Below are 17,957 nucleotides of genomic sequence, written 5' to 3' on the forward strand. Positions count from 1 at the left end.
GTCTCTTGATTGGGGCATTTAGCCCATTTACATTTAGGGTAACTATTGAAAGATATGATTTTAGTGCCATTGTGTTGTCTGTAAAGTGATTGTTACTATATATTATCTCTGTTCCTTTTTGGTCTGTTATTTTAATCTCTCTCTTTGCTTAGAGGACCCCTTTCAATATTTCCAGCAGAGCTGGTTTGGTGTTTGCAAATTCTTTTAGTTTTTGTTTGTTCTGGAAGCTTATTTCTCCTTCTATTTTCAATGACAACCTGGCTGGATATAGTATTCTTGGCTGCATATTTTTCTTGTTTAGTGGTCTGAATATATCATGCCAGTCCTTTCTGGCCTGCCAGGTCTCTGTGGATAGGTCTTCTGCCAATCTAATATTTCTACCATTGTATGTTACAGACCTCTTGTCCCAAGATGCTTTCAGGATTTTCTCTTTGTCACTGAGACTTGTAAGTTTTACTATTAGATGATAGGGTATTGACCTATTTTTATTGATTTTTGAGGGGAGTTCTCTGTGCCTCCTAGATTTTGATGATTATTTCCTTCTCCAAATTAAGGAAATTCTTTACTATAATTTGTTCCAATAGACCTTCTGCCCCTCCATCTCTTTCTTCTTCTTTTCAGATCCCAATTATCCTAATATTGTTTCATTTTATGGTATCACTTATCTCTCAAATTCTCCCCTCACGGTTCAGTAGTTGTTTATCTCTCTTTTTCTTCAGCTTCTTTATTCTCCATCATTTGGTCTTCTATATCACTAATTCTCTCTTCTGCCTCATTTATCTTAGCAGTAAGAATCTCCATTTTTTATAGCACCTCATTAATAGCTTTTTAAATTTCAATTTGTTTAGATTTTAGTTCTTTTATTTCTCCAGAAGGGGATTTTATTTCTCCAGAAAGGGATTCTCTCATTTCTTCCATGCTTTTTTGAAGTCCAGCTAGCTCCTTGATAAAAATCATTCTGAACTCAAGTTCTGACATCTTACTAATGTCCTTTTGATTAGGTCCCTAACCATGGGTATTTCCTCTTATTTGGGGGGGAGGGTGAGTTTTTCCACATTGTCATTTTATCCAGATGAGAATAGATCAATGAGAGAACAAAATACAAAAAGGGTATCAATGACCCCAGAAAAATGTACACTAACCAAATTGGAAGAAATCCAAAACTGGGGGGGAGAAGAAAGGAGAAAGAGAGAGAGAGAAGAAAAAAAGAAATATATATATATTGACTGATTTGGGGTGTATTTTGGTCTGTTAGAAGAAACTGTCTCCCAAAATTTTAAAGAAATAAAAACCTATATGTATAGAAATAATAGGGTTAATACAATGAAGGGATAGAATATGACTATAACAATGAAAATTAAAACATAATTCTTAAAAAGGGATTGATAAGAGAAAATAGTTTTAAAAAGTTAAAATAGGAAATGAACTTTTTTTTTAAATAGAATAAGAAAAAATAAAATTAAAAAAATTTAACTTTGAAAGACTAAAGGATCATGGGGGAAGAGCCATGAATTCTAGGTGCTGTATTCCCCAAGCTCTGGAGTTCTGCAGTTCTCATTGATCGGTGAACTTGGTCTTGGCTGGATGTTCTTGCTGATTTTCTGGGAAAGGGGCCTGTTGTAGTGATTCTCAAATGTCTTTGCCCGAGGTGGAATTGCATCACCCTTGCCATGGGCCTGGCTAAGTAATCTGCTCAGGTTTACTCTCTGGAGCTTTTGTTCCCTGAATGCTTTCCATAGAAATCTGGAGGAGGGGAATGAAAATGGCAGCTTCCCAATCTCTGGCCCCATAGGAGCCAAGAACTAGTGGTCCCACTCCTCACTGCACCCTCAGAGAAAAGCACTCAATCACTCTTGTCTCCCTGGCCTCTGGCTGCGCTCTGAGTTCACCCAGCCTGTGATAGCATTTCTATCTCTGGCACACAGCTCCGTTTAAAGTCTCCAAACCCAGATTCCTACCACGCATTCCCACGCTGCTCCTCCCAGAGAAGGAAGGTGAGTCTCCTCAGATCTTCCACTTGTGGTGTCCCTGCTCAAAGAGCAGCAGCCTGACTGTGCCTCAGATCATGGTTTAAGGTAACCCCAAGCTGAGAGCCCAGTGCTTGGCTCCATCTCTGCAACCGGCTTTCCTACTCTGATACCTGCGAGCTCTGCTGCCCTCAGGAACCCCCAGTCTTTCTGCAATGCTGTGAGTCCTGAGACCACACTGTCCCTGTGAGGGCTCCACCCCCACTTAGCCTCTGGAGCAAAAACCCTCCACAGAACAGACTTCTAAAAGTTCCGATTCATGCTCCACAGCTCCATCACTTGCCAGGAGCAGGCCCCTTCTCCCCACGGTCTGTCTTCCCATGTGTTGCCTCAGATTCACTTCTCTGCACGACCTACCTTCCAGAAAGTGATCGCTTTTCTGTTCCTAGAATTGCTGCTCTTCTCTTCAATCTCCTGTTGAGTTTGTACCATCAGAATGGTTTGATAGCTATCTAGATGAACTCCTGGGACCAAAGGAAATTTAGGTATGCTCTTCCTCTGCCATCTTGTTCCTTCTCCTGGAACACAAGCAATTCTGACCTCACCCCCACACCCCAATGTGCTAACACATTTTTTAAAGTTAAAAAAAAACCCTTATTATTTTTATATCAGTACATTTTATTGGGAGATTAAACAGAACCCTACCAACACTGATTCCCTTTAGAAGGCAGGATTAGTGGACAGGGCAGGGGAGGGGCAGTACTAAACACTTCTGATTCCATACCTTTCAGGAATTCTTAAATTTTTAAAATTATTTTAAAGGGAAAAAATATTTGAGGGTGTGGAAAGAGGAACGAGCACAGGAAACAATGTCAGAAAGTATCCAAATTTACCCCAGTTTGCTCCATTGTCTGAGACAAGTCACATCCTCTCTCCATGTGTTGATTTTTTTTTAATCTATAAAATGGGAAATGCCAGTGTGACAGAATGACATAGAGAGAATGCAATGACAGCAGGCAATATGCTTTCTGGAGTGTAACTCACCATTTGCTATCCACATTGTCCACACATTGGACACACAGGTACAGGGCTGCCCCTGAGGCAGAAGATGAAAATCCACTGCCCCCAAGCACACCTCCCCCACCTCTGCCCTTTCTGCCCCAGAAAGTCTGTGCCAAGCCCAGGTGGGAATGGCTCTGTAAGTCTACCCGAGGGTCCTCATACTGCAGGATAGAGTAAACTGGGTCTTCCCTGGCTGCAAGGAATGGGTTGTAGCCAAATGTTACAACAGTTTTATTATCCAAGGTGGACCTCTGGGTGCCAGTGCCTGTTGGCTAGTCCACCATTGGAACATACTAGGTGCTCATTGAATGCATGCATGAATGAATGAATGAATGTATAAATGAATGATCAAATGTGAGTGGGAGAAAGAAACTCAGCCCTCACTCAATTAAATTTCCTTAATCTATGAAATGGGAATTAGGCTAAGATTTTCTCCAACCTAAAAGTCAATGCAAGTAATACAAGTAAAACAAAGCTGATGAGCTCCCGAATGGGAGGGAAGGTCTTCTCGGTGCTAAGGGCAGTGCCAGTGGTCATCGATCAGAGGCGATTTTGTCTCTGCTGGTGGGACATTTGGCAATGTCTGAAATCACTCATGATTTCCCCAGGGGGTGGTAGTGCGGTGGGGGGAGGCATGTTGCTCCTGGCACTGAATGGCTGGAAGCCAGGGATGCTGTTCTATGCATGTCCTACAGTGCACAGCGTAGCCCCTTGTCCCCCAACAAAGAAAGATGCAAAAGGCACAGGACTAACCAATGTTCTTCGGGGCAATCCAGATGATCCTAGTTTTGTTTCTGACTGCACTTGATGTGTTCTGGTGTGATTTTTCAAGCCTCAAATAGCCTGGACTCCTTCTTGCTACCAACATGCCATGTGACCCTGGCAGCCCATTCCCCTTCTCTGAACCTCAAGTTCACTTTCTGGGCAGTTTGTAACCACAAATCTTGAAGATGCAATATTTCATTATTGACTTTGTCCCTGTTGGGCAATTTCTTCTTGAGGAGGGCAAAAGCCAGAGAAACCACCAACTGAATGGAGCATTATTAATAAGGAGTAGACTAGGAAGCAACAGTTTCGTAGTCCCCTTTTACCAAAAAAATACACCCACTGAAGCGCCAGCCAGGCCTGCCTCCTAAAAGTCCCCCCCGTGAACAGTTTGATGAGGGAAAAATTATCGTCATCCCTACTGGAAGACCCAGAGGAGTTTCATGACTCAATGAATGAGGTACTTCTGTGATAGCAAATGTGTCTGTGTGTTCTCTTGGCCTTTCCATCATCACTAGGTACTAAAGGCAACAGTTAAACCCAACTCATTCTGTAATTTTTTTTTTCACTTAAGGCAGTATTAAATATTTATTATACACATTTTGGAAAACACCAAAAAGTAGAAGGAAGAAAACCCATGCCATCCAGAGGAAGCCAGGGCCACATTGTTGGAGCCATTCTTAGAGTAATGTTGTAGGGGCGCCTGAGGGGGGGGGGGGTTGAGAATTCAGCTCAGGTCATGATCTCAGGGACATGAGATCCTGGGCCCTGAGCTAGGCATGGAGCCTGGTAAAGATCCTTTCTCTAGGGGCACCCGGGTGGCTCAGTCAGTTAAATGCCTGCCTTCTGCTCTGGTCATGATCTCAGGGTCCCGGGATTGAGTCCCGCATCAGGCTCCCTGCTTAATGGGGAGTCTGCTTCTCCCTCTCTCCCTGCCCCTCCCTACCCCTTGTGCTCTTTCTCTCTCTTTTTCTCAAATAGGTTTAAAAAAAAGATTCTCTCTCCCTCTCCTTCTGCCCCCCCTTAAATATATATATGGTAACAACATTACAGATAGTGACTCCATATCGTGACGAGCCCCGAGGAAGGTATAGACTTGTTAGATCAATATGTGGTACACCTGAAACAAAGAGAACAGTGGATGTTAGCTTAAAAATCTTTTAAATTAACTTCAAAAATTAAAAGAAATGAGGTCTGATATAGCTTACAGTAAAACAAAGTCCACCAAAACACCAGCTCTGCATCATAATTTGTTTTAGGTGGTTGGTCCCGTTGTTTTCATACACATCATAGAATTTTACGTCTTGCTCTTCTCACTGCACATTACAGCAGAAGCACTCCCCAGCTGTGGCTTCCTGGGCTTCCCATTCCTTCCCTGTGTGTCCACGTGGGGATGGGCTGTCATCAGTCACTCTGCTGCCGCCGAGCGGCTCCGATTCAAATCCGCAGTTTCAGAGCGCATGGTGCATTTCCGACTTTAATGGGATGCTTCCCAGTCTACTCTCCCCATCTCTCCCACCAAAGTGAGAGAGGGAAAAAGGGAAAGGTGCTTCCTCCTCACCTTTGATGGGAGAACAAACGCTCAGTCATCTTCAGCATGCGGTCTGGAGAAGGGAGAGCAGCCTCTCTCTGTATTTAATTTGAGCCCCATCTCTTCCGTTGGATATCCATGTTTGGTTATTGGTGTAGATCTGTCTTCCGGAAGTGCCTAGAGCATTGACTTTCTTGTCCTAGTATCAACCAGCAGAGAAATGTCACTCATTAATTGATGGGCAACACTGGGGCATTGAATGCACATGATAAAGGCAGAATCACCCATATGTGACTAGGATGACTGAACATTGTAAGTGCTCTGAGAAAGAAGAGTTCGTTTAATCCGGTGGTCATTGAGCCCCTGGGAAAAGCCTCCTATGTCTCTGGATCTCGAAGGCCCTGGAATCCCACTCTGACTCATTCCGGCTGGGATCTGGTTTTGCATGGCACTCCCCCGGCCAGCATCCCAGCTGAGAAAGAGGCCTCCAGGGGCGCCTGGGTGGCTCAGTGGGTTAAAGCCTCTGCCTTCGGCTCGGGTCGTGATCCCAGGGTCCTGGGATCGAGCCCCGCATCGGGCTCTCTGCTCAGCAGGGAACCTGCTTCCTCCTCTCTCTCTCTCTGCCTGCCTCTCTGCCTACATGTAATCTCTGTCTGTCAAATAAAATAAATAAAATCTTAAAAAAAAAAAAGAGAGAGAGAGAGAAAGAGGCCTCCAGTGGCAAACACTACAGACCACAGACAGACTCTCATCTGTCTTGAACATGGCCTTGAGTTTGGAGCCAGCCACCAAGATCCCACGGGTGAACCCTGAGGAGGAGGCAACATGGTGGCGGGGAGGGAAATTTACCTCGTGGATCTGCAACTCCCCTTGACAGTTAGGTCTTCAGTGGGAAAAAGCTGACTCAGTACAGCCAGATCTACTTCCTGTAAGGCTGAAGTGCCACTATGGTTAACACCCGTGTACCGTGGGGAACCCAGAGCTGGGCTCAGGGGCTGTTCTCTTGCATTCCCTCCTTCTCTCGTGGGCTGCGTTGGATCTAGACGGGCTGGGGTGGCCAGGGGAGGTCACAGGCCTTGAAAGTGTCAACACCTGTGGCCCAGATCTACACCTGGGTTCCTGCAGCCTGCAACTTACAACAACTTGAAGGCAAAACCAACAAGGAGTAGAAAGGCAAGATTACAGGTTCCAGAAGGAGCTCTTCTGATCAGTCTGGAGATAAGAGTCACCCCAGGGGCTTTAACAGCCCCCCACTTTCAAGCTCTACCCCTGGAGATTCAGATGTCAGGGATCTGACAGGGGAGAGTGACAAATGTGTATTTTAACAAGGAATCCAGGGTGGGGTGAAGGGTATCATTTGGGAGATTTAAAAAACACTATAGCCCACCCAGCAGGGAAGCGAAGCAATGGAGGTCTGAGGGGGCCTCTGCTTCCTGCTGAGAAGGACAGGCTGTCAGTGATAACAGTACCTCATGATATTTAACAGAGCTGCTAGCATGGTCTTTGGCATCAGGAAAATGGAGGTTGGAAACGCAGTTTTATGGGTTTGTGTGACCTTGGAAGTTAATTTAGTGTCCCACAGCCTCACTTTGCTCATCTGTACAACAGGAATAATTTTTCCCTTGAGAAACAATAAAATTAGGTAGTGGGTTAAAAAAAAAAAAGTGTTTAGCAGATGCCTGATACATACCCAGCACTCAGTAAAGCAATCAAAAATAAAACGTCATAAATATCGCTATTATTATGGCCAAGGGCACGCCGATGTGCCTTATGTCCTTTGTCATTGCTCCTTCCCCTCCCTCACTTGTAATCAAGGGGATATTTTTGTAAAAGGACTGGCAGAAGCTAATACAGCCACCGGACCCCACAAAACTCACAAGCAGTGTCAGGATCGAACCACTCACTCTGCCCTCTCTAGCAAGATTAGCAAAGGGCTTGAAGAATAATTGTCAATTACCTGATCACGCCCCAGATCAACACAGTCCAAGCTGGAAGACCTGACTAGAGTGACCTAGTCTGGCTGCCCACCTGATCCAGACAGAGAAGATGGAGAGAGAGAACATGAAACCCACACGGTTATGCTAGGGAGCAGTGGTCAAGGTTGGAGCACCATCTGGGTCCCCCAATCCCAGGGGCATCCAAGCTTTGTGCACTGAAACACAGCTGATGCTCGGGAGCCACGTGTCCTGACCCCTCACCCTCCTTCCTCTCTTTTGGCCCCTTCCCTTTTTTCTCACTGCACAGTCTACAGAGATGGTCAGCATTAATCATTTAACAAAAGTGACAGTGCTCACAAAAAGCACAGCTCTTGAGCAGACCCATGTCTGATCTAATTCTGTGAGGTAGATGGGGTGGCTCTGTTATGCACAAGAGGCTTCGTGGATTTGCCCAGTCTGATGCAGCTGGGGGACTGTGGAAGGCAGGATTTGAATCCGGATCCAATTCTAAAGCCTCGATGCTTCCCACCTTGGACCAGGAAACCTGCTTGGTTGGCCCCTAACTGCCCTTGATCTGCCCTCGGGTCATGCATGTGCCCTGTCCTCTCCCAGACAGGTTCCTGCCCTGGCGCGACCAGGAGCCTGGAATGCACGCCGGCTGGTGATCAATGGGACACAACAGGAACATTTGTCGATGCCAGTTGCAAACTGTTGCAGTCTATATAGATTAAGCCACTGCCGCCGACTCCATGAAAGTAAATGAGCCTTTCCGACAGCGGCAGAAATAAATTTAAATGACAGTGCCAAAGGGCCCAGAGACTGCGGCTGAGTGAGTGTCTGTCTGCAGAAAATCGACAAGGACAGCTATCAGTCCCAGGGCTTCTATCCCACGATGTAATTCCTCTCTATCTCAAGATCATCATTGGGGATGCTCTGACCACTCTGGCTTCCCACAGAAGGGTGCGGATACAATGACAATAGTAAAGACAGTGACAGCAGCTGGCGCGTGCTAGGCACTCACTGTGGGTGAGGCACCTACCTATAGGTGCCTTTCTCTCCAGTCACCCTCCATCTGCTTCCCCTCATCAGGTACAGGTATGCTTTACCCACATCAACCCATTGCACCCAGGAAACAGGGTGAAATAACCCTGCTTTACAACTGGGGAAACTGAGGCTCAGGAAGGTCAAAGCCACATGCCAACTTGCAACTGACGGAAGTGGGTCTCAACTAAATGCAGGCGATCTCAGGCATGAGTCTGCCAAACAGTTGCCAGGACCAGCCCTTGTTTAAATTTACTAGGTGGTTTTACATTCAAGGCAAAAATAAATCACACTTAGCAGGATATAGAGTGCCCACCAAGGCCTGGCCTGGCAACCACCCTGACTCACTGGCTTTCTCTCCAGTCACCCTCCATCTGCTTCCCCTCATATTCCTCTATTGTGCTCTCCTTCTTGCTCCACACTCTTCCTGCAATCCTCTGTTCTGAACCTATCTCATGATTCTGAATTTTCAAATCTTTCTGGGTCTCCCACAAGGTCAAGTTTAATTATTTAGAAAAAAGAAAAAAGAAACAGAAAGAAAGAAAAGAAAAAGTGCCTCCCCCTCAACCCCAGGACAATACAGCCCTGAGCCAGGGCACACAGCTTGGAAAGGAATGTGGGCTTGTTACAACCCCCACTCATCCCTTGGGTGATGTGCTTGTGTAGTAAACAACCTGCCCAACTGTACATGGTGGTCCTGCCCCACAGACTGAGTTAGAGGACTGTTCTCTGTGCCCTGTTAGCATGCTGAGCTTCTCTCTTTCTAAGCATCTATCATACCAAATATGATTTTTTCTCCTTTCCTATTACCCCTTTCAGTACATAAACAACTGGTACATGAGACACTTGTGCCCTTAGTTTCTGTAACCCTAATGCTTAGCTGGGGCCTGGCAGGATCAATGGTAAGTATGTATGGTCAGCAAAAGGAAGAAAAGAAGGGAGCATGAAACAGAAAGAAAAGGAGAGGGAGAGACGGTCAGGAGAGAGGGAAGGAGGCAGTTCCCATATTTGTCCTGGCATCTTGGCAAGTTAGGCCCACCCTAGGCCCACAGTTCAGGAGGTGGAGGACCTACCCTCCACCCTCAGCCCCAAGCTAACAGGTGTTTTTCCTCCTCTTCCACAGATGCATCCCAGGAAGCAGATATTGGCCCTTCCGGTGCTTCCCTTCTACCCTCCAGAGCTCTGGGGAGCAGCAGTCTGAACAAAGAGAGCCTTGAAGAGAGAGTGACTACTGCCCCTCTGAATCCAGTGCAGTCGGGGGAAGATCTTCGAGAGCCAGGGCTGGAAGGGGAAGCCCCCTCAGCCGCCCTCTCCACGAGGCTGCCGGAGGAGACCGCCACCAAGCACACCCTCCCCTCCGGGAAGAAGCTGCCTTCGCTCAAGCAGGTGAACTCCGCCAGGAAACAGCTGCGGCCCAAAGTCACCTCCACGGCAGCGGTTCAGAGGACAGTGTCCTCCCCTGCCTCCTTGGGCCTGGGCATCCTCTCTTCCTCCGCCACTGAGAAGCCCCGCCCCCCGGGAGACCCTGAGCCCGCTGCCTCCGAGGAGCCCCTCTGGCTGGACCAGAAAGCAGGTGCAGTCCCCACGACACCCGCACCCCTGCAGATCTCCCCCTTCACCTCACAGTCCTATGTGGCCCACACCCTCCCCCAGAGGCCAGACCCTGGGGAGTCTGCGGTGCCTGATGACGCCCCTGAGGCTCCCCCCGAAGATGCCAGTCCCATAACCTTGATGGACAAAGGTGAGAACGAACTGACCGGGTCAGCCTCAGAGGAGAGCCAGGAGACCACGACATCCACCATCATCACCACCACGGTCATCACAACTGAGCAGGCCCCCGGTAAGCAGCCCGCAGACCCTCAAGCCCTCCTGCTGCAACCAGGAGGCACCCACTCTGCGCAGGCCATGGCGGGAGGGGAGCCAGGGAGACCCATGTCCCACCATCACTTATCACCTGTTGAGCACTGACTTGAGCTTGACCTCGTGGCTCAGAATTACTATCCCCATTTTAAAGATGAGACAACTGAGACTCAGAGACATCAAGCAGTTTGCCCAAGGCCACGCAGCTAAAGAGTGGGATTCAAACCTTTTTCAGCTTGGAATAGAATCCTTTAACCTGCTGAAGGCCCTTGACTTTTCAGTCTTTTTTTTTTTTTTAAGATTTATTTATTTATTGAGAGAGAGCACACATGAGGGGAGGGGCAGAGAGAGAGACAGAATCTTAAGCTGATTCCTCACTGACAATGAAGACTGATGTGGGTCTTGATCTCAGGACTCCAAGACCACCACTGAAGCCAAAACCAAGAGTCTGACACCCAACCACTGTGCTCACAGGTGCCCCTCAGAGTGCTTTTACTTTGACAGTTGCATTTACTTCTCCAGACTTGATAAAATGCACGTCTGTGTCCCAGTCTTCTATCTTCTTTTCTGTTTTCAAACAGAGAAGACAGACACCAACAGTCAATCATAGGTAGATTTGGGACAAGTGCATTATGGCCTCTCTTTAGAAAGTATAAGTTCTGGGTTTGAATCCTGCTCTCTGTGTGAGGTTGACCCAGACACCACCCCTCTCTGAGCTTCGGTTTACGTATCTCTAAAATGGGGATGAAATGTCAGGTCCTACAAGGGTGAATGGGGTCCGGCCGGTACAGTGGTTAGGATTGTGCCTAGTGGAATGAAGTAAGCAGTCAGCCTGTGTCAGCTACCACAGTTTGGATTATCATGTTGATTCTGGGGACTGAAGGAGGATTAGCAGCCGTGGGAGGGAGGGGAAAAGAAAAATGCTGGTGCCCCAGAAGCCCAGAGCCACCCTGCAGCCCATCTGAGACATGACATCTATCTGAACTGTCCTTCGTGTCCTAATGAAAGTCCTTCCTCCAGCTCCCTGCAGTGTGAGCTTCTCTGATCCCGAAGGGTACATTGACTCCAGTGACTATCCACCACTGCCCCTCAGCGGCTTCCTGGAGTGTACGTACAACGTGACGGTCTACACTGGCTACGGTGTGGAGCTCCAGGTAATTGTAGAAAGTTGCCTGGACAGTGCCTGCCTCTTCCAGCAGGAAGTCTCTGGAGGGTTGTCTGACTCGGGCTTACTGTTATCATCCTAACTGCTTTGGTTCCTTCTTTGCCTTAAGCAGGGCAATTTGAGCTGGGCTTTGTTGAATGAATAGGAGTTCCTGATTCAATGCACAGCTGAAATAGGCATACATTGAGGAGGGGGAACTGTTAATAAATTGTAAGTTATTATACTCAGAAGGAAAGTCCTCTTATACCCTATATCAAATACATTATATCCTTGTATCAAAACTTTTTTGCCTATAAGCTAAGAATGGAAAAGCAGAGTGGCATAGTGCTCAAACATCTGGATTTAAGTCCCAGCTCTACCAGTGAAAGCTGTGTGACTCTGGGCAAGGGATCTTACCTCTCTGAGCCTTGGTATCTCCATTAGTAAAATAGAGATGATAATACTACTATTTTACAGATAGGATGGTACAAATATGACAATGCACAGACCATTCATCCAGAGAGCCTAGCTCAGTGTATGTTACCAATTATCCTCATCCTAGTTCCTGACCTTCCCCAATTGACCCCCCAATTTTTAAAAAATGGAACAAGGAGGGGTGTCTGGGAGTGGGGAACTGTCCAGTTCACTGCCTCACAGGAGAGGACAGAAAAAGAAAGCTGGTACCAAGTCATGGTGGCAGACCCTCCCAGGCTAAGTTTGGAGGTCTGGATATATACCTTTATCTAATGAACAATAACAAACCATCAAAAGTTTTTTAGCTGGGTTGGTTGTCACCTAACCAGAACTTTATTTTAGGGAAGTTTTTCAGACTTTCATGGAAAGAATAAAAATTAAGCACCTCAGCACCAGGAGCTGTGGTTTTTGCAGTCCCCAGAGCTTAGCACAGTGTGTGGCACATAATAGATACTTCCTAAATGTTCATGGGATTAAAATGAGCTGGAGGAAAGTTGCAGTCCATCTGAATGTGGCACTCCATGGTCCATTTCCTTCCACTTGGTGTCAAACACTGCATGGAGCTCTTTACCAGGCACATAATTCCTTCACTGAGTACCTACTGGGTACCAATCATGGCTATTTACTCTGGGGAATATGGGAGTGTGCAAACTAATGCAGTACCTCCCCTAAAGGAGTTCACTGTCCTATGATTGATACAGACATACTTAGAAGACATTAGAATGCCATTTGAAAAGGTGTTCAGTGGGTGCTTATAGGGAATGTTGTAACATCCCAGTGGAGGCATGGGAAAGCCCTTTGGTAGTCAGGGAAGGTCTCACAGAGAAGGAAAATTTTAGTAGAGCTTTGGGGAATGAATAGGAGTTTGTCAAAAAGAAAAAAAGAGTAAGATGTATGATCTGCAAGAGGAAGGCTTCGTCGGTGAGGCCAGCCCTGCTTTGTTGAGAGGCAAAGGGCCTAGGATCCCAGGCCCCCTAGGAGAGGCATCAAAATCCAAATTGGGCACTGGGATCTGACTAAAGGTCCCTCCCCCCAGCCACACTCCATTTGTTTAGTGTCTTTGTATACAACTAAAGTATCTCTCCTCTTTCTCCTCCAAACCTGGAAAGTGGACTTGGAAATCAAGTATGCAGTTCTTTGCATACTTGATGGGGTTAAAGCCGCTGTTTTACAGCACATGAGGGTGGCCCTGAGAATGCCCTAGAAATGAGCACCCCACTCCCTCTTACCAGTTCATGCAGAAAGGGGAAGAATGAATTCAATCCACATAAATATTTATTGAGCACCTGTTATGTGCCAAGCACTCTTCTGGGCACTAGGGACAAGGAAGAAATGGGGGGGGCAGGGGCAAAAACACCTTCATTCATGGAGCTTGCATTCTGGTGGAATGCCTTATTCTGTCCTCCTGGAGTCTGGGCTTCAGGAACCAGCGGATCAGGCTCTTGCCCTCCCCTCTCCATCCCCAGGAGAACTTACCTCAGCTGCCGGCGTGGAGGAAGCTCTCTCACAGGACTCATCCATGGACGCCTACAGATTTTTGCAGTACCTTTGCCCTATACCTTGGCTTCAGTCTGGTCCCTCATGAGGGGAACCTAGATATTTCCAGGGCTCCAGATGTTTCCAAGGGGGCCTGTCTGTCCTCTTGACTTGGGGCTGACTGCGGGCTGCTGTGTTGGCATTGTCTGGGGTCCTCTGGCAGCTGCAAGGGCCCTGTCTCAAGCACAACTCAGAGTTTCTCTCCATCCGGCCCTGTCTGTCTGCAGGTGAAGAGCGTGAACCTGTCTGACGGTGAGCTGCTCTCCATCCGCGGGGTGGACGGTCCCACCTTGACTGTCCTGGCCAACCAGACTCTCCTGGTAGAGGGACAGGTTATCCGAAGTCCCACCAACACCATCTCTGTCTACTTCCGGACCTTCCAGGACGATGTCCTTGGAACCTTCCAGCTGCACTATCAGGGTAAGCTCGCATCTAGGCTAATGGGGGGGGGGGGGGGGTAGATGTTTGCCTCAGTTTCCCTCTGGAGCCAAGGATTCTCCAACTTTTTGTGCCAGGGATCCCTCCATCAGGTTGTTAAAACCTCTGGACCCCTTCTCAGAACCATGTTTTTGAAAGCGTAAAATAAAACCTTACATGACTAAGAAGAAAACCAGTCAGGTTGAATTACAGTTGTCAAAATATTATTTTAATCTGCAATGTCATAATCCATGTGCTTCTTTATTAACACATTAAATAATAATCTCCCCCAGCAGCTCTGGTAATTACTGTAATTTCAAAGTACTGAGGATCATAAGAAATATGTCAAGATATCTACCATGATATGAAAATATCTGTATTTCTTTTGGTGACGAAGTCATACGTTCTACAAATAGGTCATAGTCTGTTGCTTATCTACATGATTGAAGAAAATACCACTGTTCAGTTAAAGATAAATAGGAAACCAGCAAGCCACTTTTTCCCATTCAGATAGATCCACAGTTCCTGAATCTCCTAAATGAATCCTCAGGGAAGTCCCTGGATAAAAAGCCTCAACTCCCAGGGCCAACCCACAGGGGTCCGACTCTCTCTTTTCTTCTGCGATGTTTTCTTTCCTTTTTGTCTGACTCTGAGGCTCCCCTCTTGCTTTCTGTTCCTCTTGCTCTTCTCTCTCCCTGCCTTCCTTCCTCCTTCTTGGCCTCCTCCCTCTCTTCTTGTCTCTTCATCCTTTCCTTCTCTCCCTCTCTTCTTTCCCTCCCTCCACTCTCCCTTCCCTCTGGCCGGCACCCTCTCTCTCGCTCTCAACCCCTTTCTCTACCTCTGGAGACCTTCCCATGACCTCAGGTTACTTCCCTGAACCAGAAGCTCCTCTATGTCCTTGCCAGATACCTGCGTGGAGAGTAGGGTCTGCCCTCACACATCTGGATATTTGGGCACCCTCTACCTGGACATCAAACTGAATGAACATCAGGAAAAACAGTTCTGTTGAAACTTTGCCCTCGGATGTTTCTGAAACAGGGGAATGCGTGTCTATGGGAGTACCCGCCTCATCACCACTTTCCAAGACCAAGACTCCCCCTGTTGTCTTGTTCATTACTGAATGGGGGCAAAGAAATAGTTTGTAGAGCCCTTGGGTTGGATGTAATCCTCCCAGTGAGTTCTGAGATCATCGATACCTCATGCAGTGGGAGTGGTCAGACCATACAGCCAAAAGGAGCAGTTAGGAAGGTTTTCACATCCTCTTAGGAGAATCAAGGAGCTCAGCACAGTCCTCTAGAGCCTTCTACTGCCCCCAGCTAGATGTTGGACTACGGAGGCTCTTCCTCGGTGTTTCCTAGTTAATCCTTACTGCCACTGGTGAGGCAGGGACAATTGCCAACTCCCCTGGCAAGATGAGGAGAACCAAGTTCGGGGCACTCTGTCCCTTTCTCAAGGTCACACAGTTTCTAAGGGATGGAGGAAGAATGTAAACTCACATTGGTCTCCTTCCACAGGTCAGGCCTGTGTGGGCCAGGATGGTTATTTTCAAGCTGTCCTATCCTTTGGCATTTCCTGAAGAGCTGCTTATTCGAGTTCTGGTCCAAGCTTGTGCTCATTTTTAACAAACACCAGAATTGTTTGTGCTGGTAGGACAAAACCCACCTGAGCCCCACGGCCCCTCCTTTCCCCAAGGAGAAGGCAGCTCTGCATCCACAGGAAGAGATGTTCACATGAGGTGTGGGAACTTATTTTTTACCCCAAACCTGTGATATCTGATTAGACAAGGTGGGGACCTTGGATGCCAGAAAAAGTGTCAATCTGGCAGTCTCCTCACCCTATGATCAATGAGAGTTCCAAAAATACACACATACTGCCCACACCCAGTGCTCTGGAGCCCCTAGGGGCCTTATCTTTTCTCCTCAGCACAAATTGGCTCCTGGTATGTGGGTCACGTTCTTCCTGTCCCGGCTCCTAAGGGATGACCATCTGCCTTTGCGTTTCTCCCAGCCTTCATGCTGAGCTGCAATTTTCCTCGCCGGCCCGACTTCGGGGATGTCACAGTGATGGACCTGCACCCGGGTGGGGCGGCCCACTTCCACTGCCACCTGGGCTATGAGCTCCAGGGCGCCAAGACGCTGACTTGCATGAATGCCTCCAAGCCTCACTGGAGCAGCCAGGAGCCCATCTGTTCAGGTACACTCCCCCCATCGCCAGACCGGACATACATAGTTCCCTCAGAGGTGAGACACCAACCCCAGGGCATTAGACTAACCTTAGGGATAGGCGCCCAGCCCAGAGCAAGAGACTGCCCCCAAGTTGGACAACCATAGCCACTGAAATCTTTAGTCTGTGGAAAAGCACACATCACCTAGAATTTACCATTAGCCACATTTAGCAGATCTGAAACTTTGTGCAACCATCACCACTCTGTACTTCTAGAACATCTCCATCGCTCCCAAAAGGAAACCTTGTACCCATTGGCACCCACTCCCTAATTTCCCCTCCCCTCATAAACCTTAACAGCCAACAACATGCTTTCTGTGTCAATGGATGTTCCTCTTCTGGACATTTCATATAAAGGGGATCCTACAATACATGGTCTTTTCCAACTAGCTTCTTTTGCCCAGGATCGTGTGGTTGAGGTTGACCCATGTCGTAATGTGGGTCAGTACCTTGTTCCTTTTCATGGCCGAAATATATGTCTGTGTGTGACTCTCCCCTGTTTTATTGGTGTATTCATTGGTGGATGCTGGAGTTTTTCCCACTTTGGCAATGATGAATAACGCTGCTGTGAACATCTGTATATCAATCTTTGTGTGGACATATGTTTTCTTTTCTCCTGGGTCCTATGGTAATTCTCTGGTTAACTTTTTAAGGAATTGTCAAGCTATTTTCTGCAGAGGCTGCACTGTTTGTCTTTCACACCTGACTGTGTGTGAGAGTTCCTCTTTCTCCACATCCTAGCCAGCACTTCTTATGTTACACGTTTTCTTTTTATGATTTTAGCCACCCTGGTGGGCAGGAAGCTTTCTCATTGTGGCTTTGATTTGCATTTCCCTGATGGCTAACAATACTGAGTGGCTTTCCTATGCCTCTTGGCCATTTGTAGATCTTCTTAGAGAGATGTCTGTTCAAATCCTTTGCCTGTTTGTTTGTTTTTTTTAATTTTGTTATTTGTCTTTTTGTTGTTGTCCTTCATATATTCTGAATATTAGATCCGTGTCAGGGATATGATTGGCAAATATTTTGTCCCTCCCTGTGGATTGCTTTTTTACTTCTTTTTTTTTAATTTACTTATTTATTTGAGAGAAAGAGAGAGCAGGAGGGAGGGGAAGAAGGAGAGGGAGAAAGAGAATCCACAAGCAGACTCCCCACTGAATGTGGAGCCCGACTCCACTCAGGGCTTGATCCCAGGACCCTGAGATCATGCCCTGAGCTGAAACCAAGAATCAGGTGCTTAACCGACTGCACCACCCAGGTGACCCATGTTTTTTCACTTCTTGCTATTGTGCTCTAATGCAGAAAAGCTTTTCATGCTGACAAAGTGTAATTTATCTATTTTCTTCTGTGGCTGTACTTTGGGTAAGCCTGCTGCCACACTTTGAACCCAGTCCGTAGATACTGAAACACTGCCAGGGCTGCCGTAAATGTTCATGTAGTAATGCAGCATCATGACAGCCATTACCACCTCCACATTACAGATGAGGAAACAGAGGCTCAGGGAGGTGAAGTCACTTGCCCAAAGTCAACAGACAGTAATTGAAATGAGTTCAGAGCCCTTCTCCTCTGAGCTGTTTTTCTCAAAGCACGGATGGTCTATAGACCAGCAAGAGGACTACAGACACATAGTTCTGGGCCTCCTACAGGACCAGCTGAATCAAAATCTCCATTTTAGCATGCCCTTGTGTGATTTGCATGCACATTATGGATCAAGGGGCTCAGGGTGACCCTGTACTGTTAGGCATAGCCTTGACTATCCGCAGCTATCAAGAGAGAAAAACCATTTTAGATTCTCAGAAGTTCCGGTGGTGGTCAGGAAAGCACAGGCCGCCTGTAATAACTGAGCACCTACTATGTGCCAGGGCCTGAGCCACGAAAAAGAGCATACTGGGAATAATAATAAATTATTCCTTTCTTTCAGGCATTCAGAGTCAGGGGAATCTGAAAGCAAATGAGGCCTGATGACACATTCTGAGATTTGATTGTTGCAGTATTGTTTCCCC

General features: G+C 47.1%; 1 protein-coding gene across 5 annotated transcripts in view; it reads left to right on the top strand.

Moving 5' to 3' along the window:
- Positions 1–17,957, top strand: part of SEZ6L (seizure related 6 homolog like) — a 183,386-nt gene that overhangs the window by 104,922 nt on the left and 60,507 nt on the right. For all 5 annotated transcript variants that reach the window (XM_059408697.1, XM_059408699.1, XM_059408700.1 and 2 more), the window contains exons 2-5: positions 9,427–10,143; positions 11,184–11,317; positions 13,545–13,737; positions 15,742–15,927. In XM_059408697.1, the coding sequence (XP_059264680.1) occupies positions 9,427–10,143; positions 11,184–11,317; positions 13,545–13,737; positions 15,742–15,927 (1,230 nt within the window). The remainder of the gene's footprint in view (positions 1–9,426; positions 10,144–11,183; positions 11,318–13,544; positions 13,738–15,741; positions 15,928–17,957) is intronic.

The sequence above is a fragment of the Mustela nigripes genome, chromosome 8 (assembly GCF_022355385.1).
Source record: "Mustela nigripes isolate SB6536 chromosome 8, MUSNIG.SB6536, whole genome shotgun sequence".
Taxonomy (NCBI): Eukaryota; Metazoa; Chordata; class Mammalia; order Carnivora; family Mustelidae; genus Mustela; species Mustela nigripes.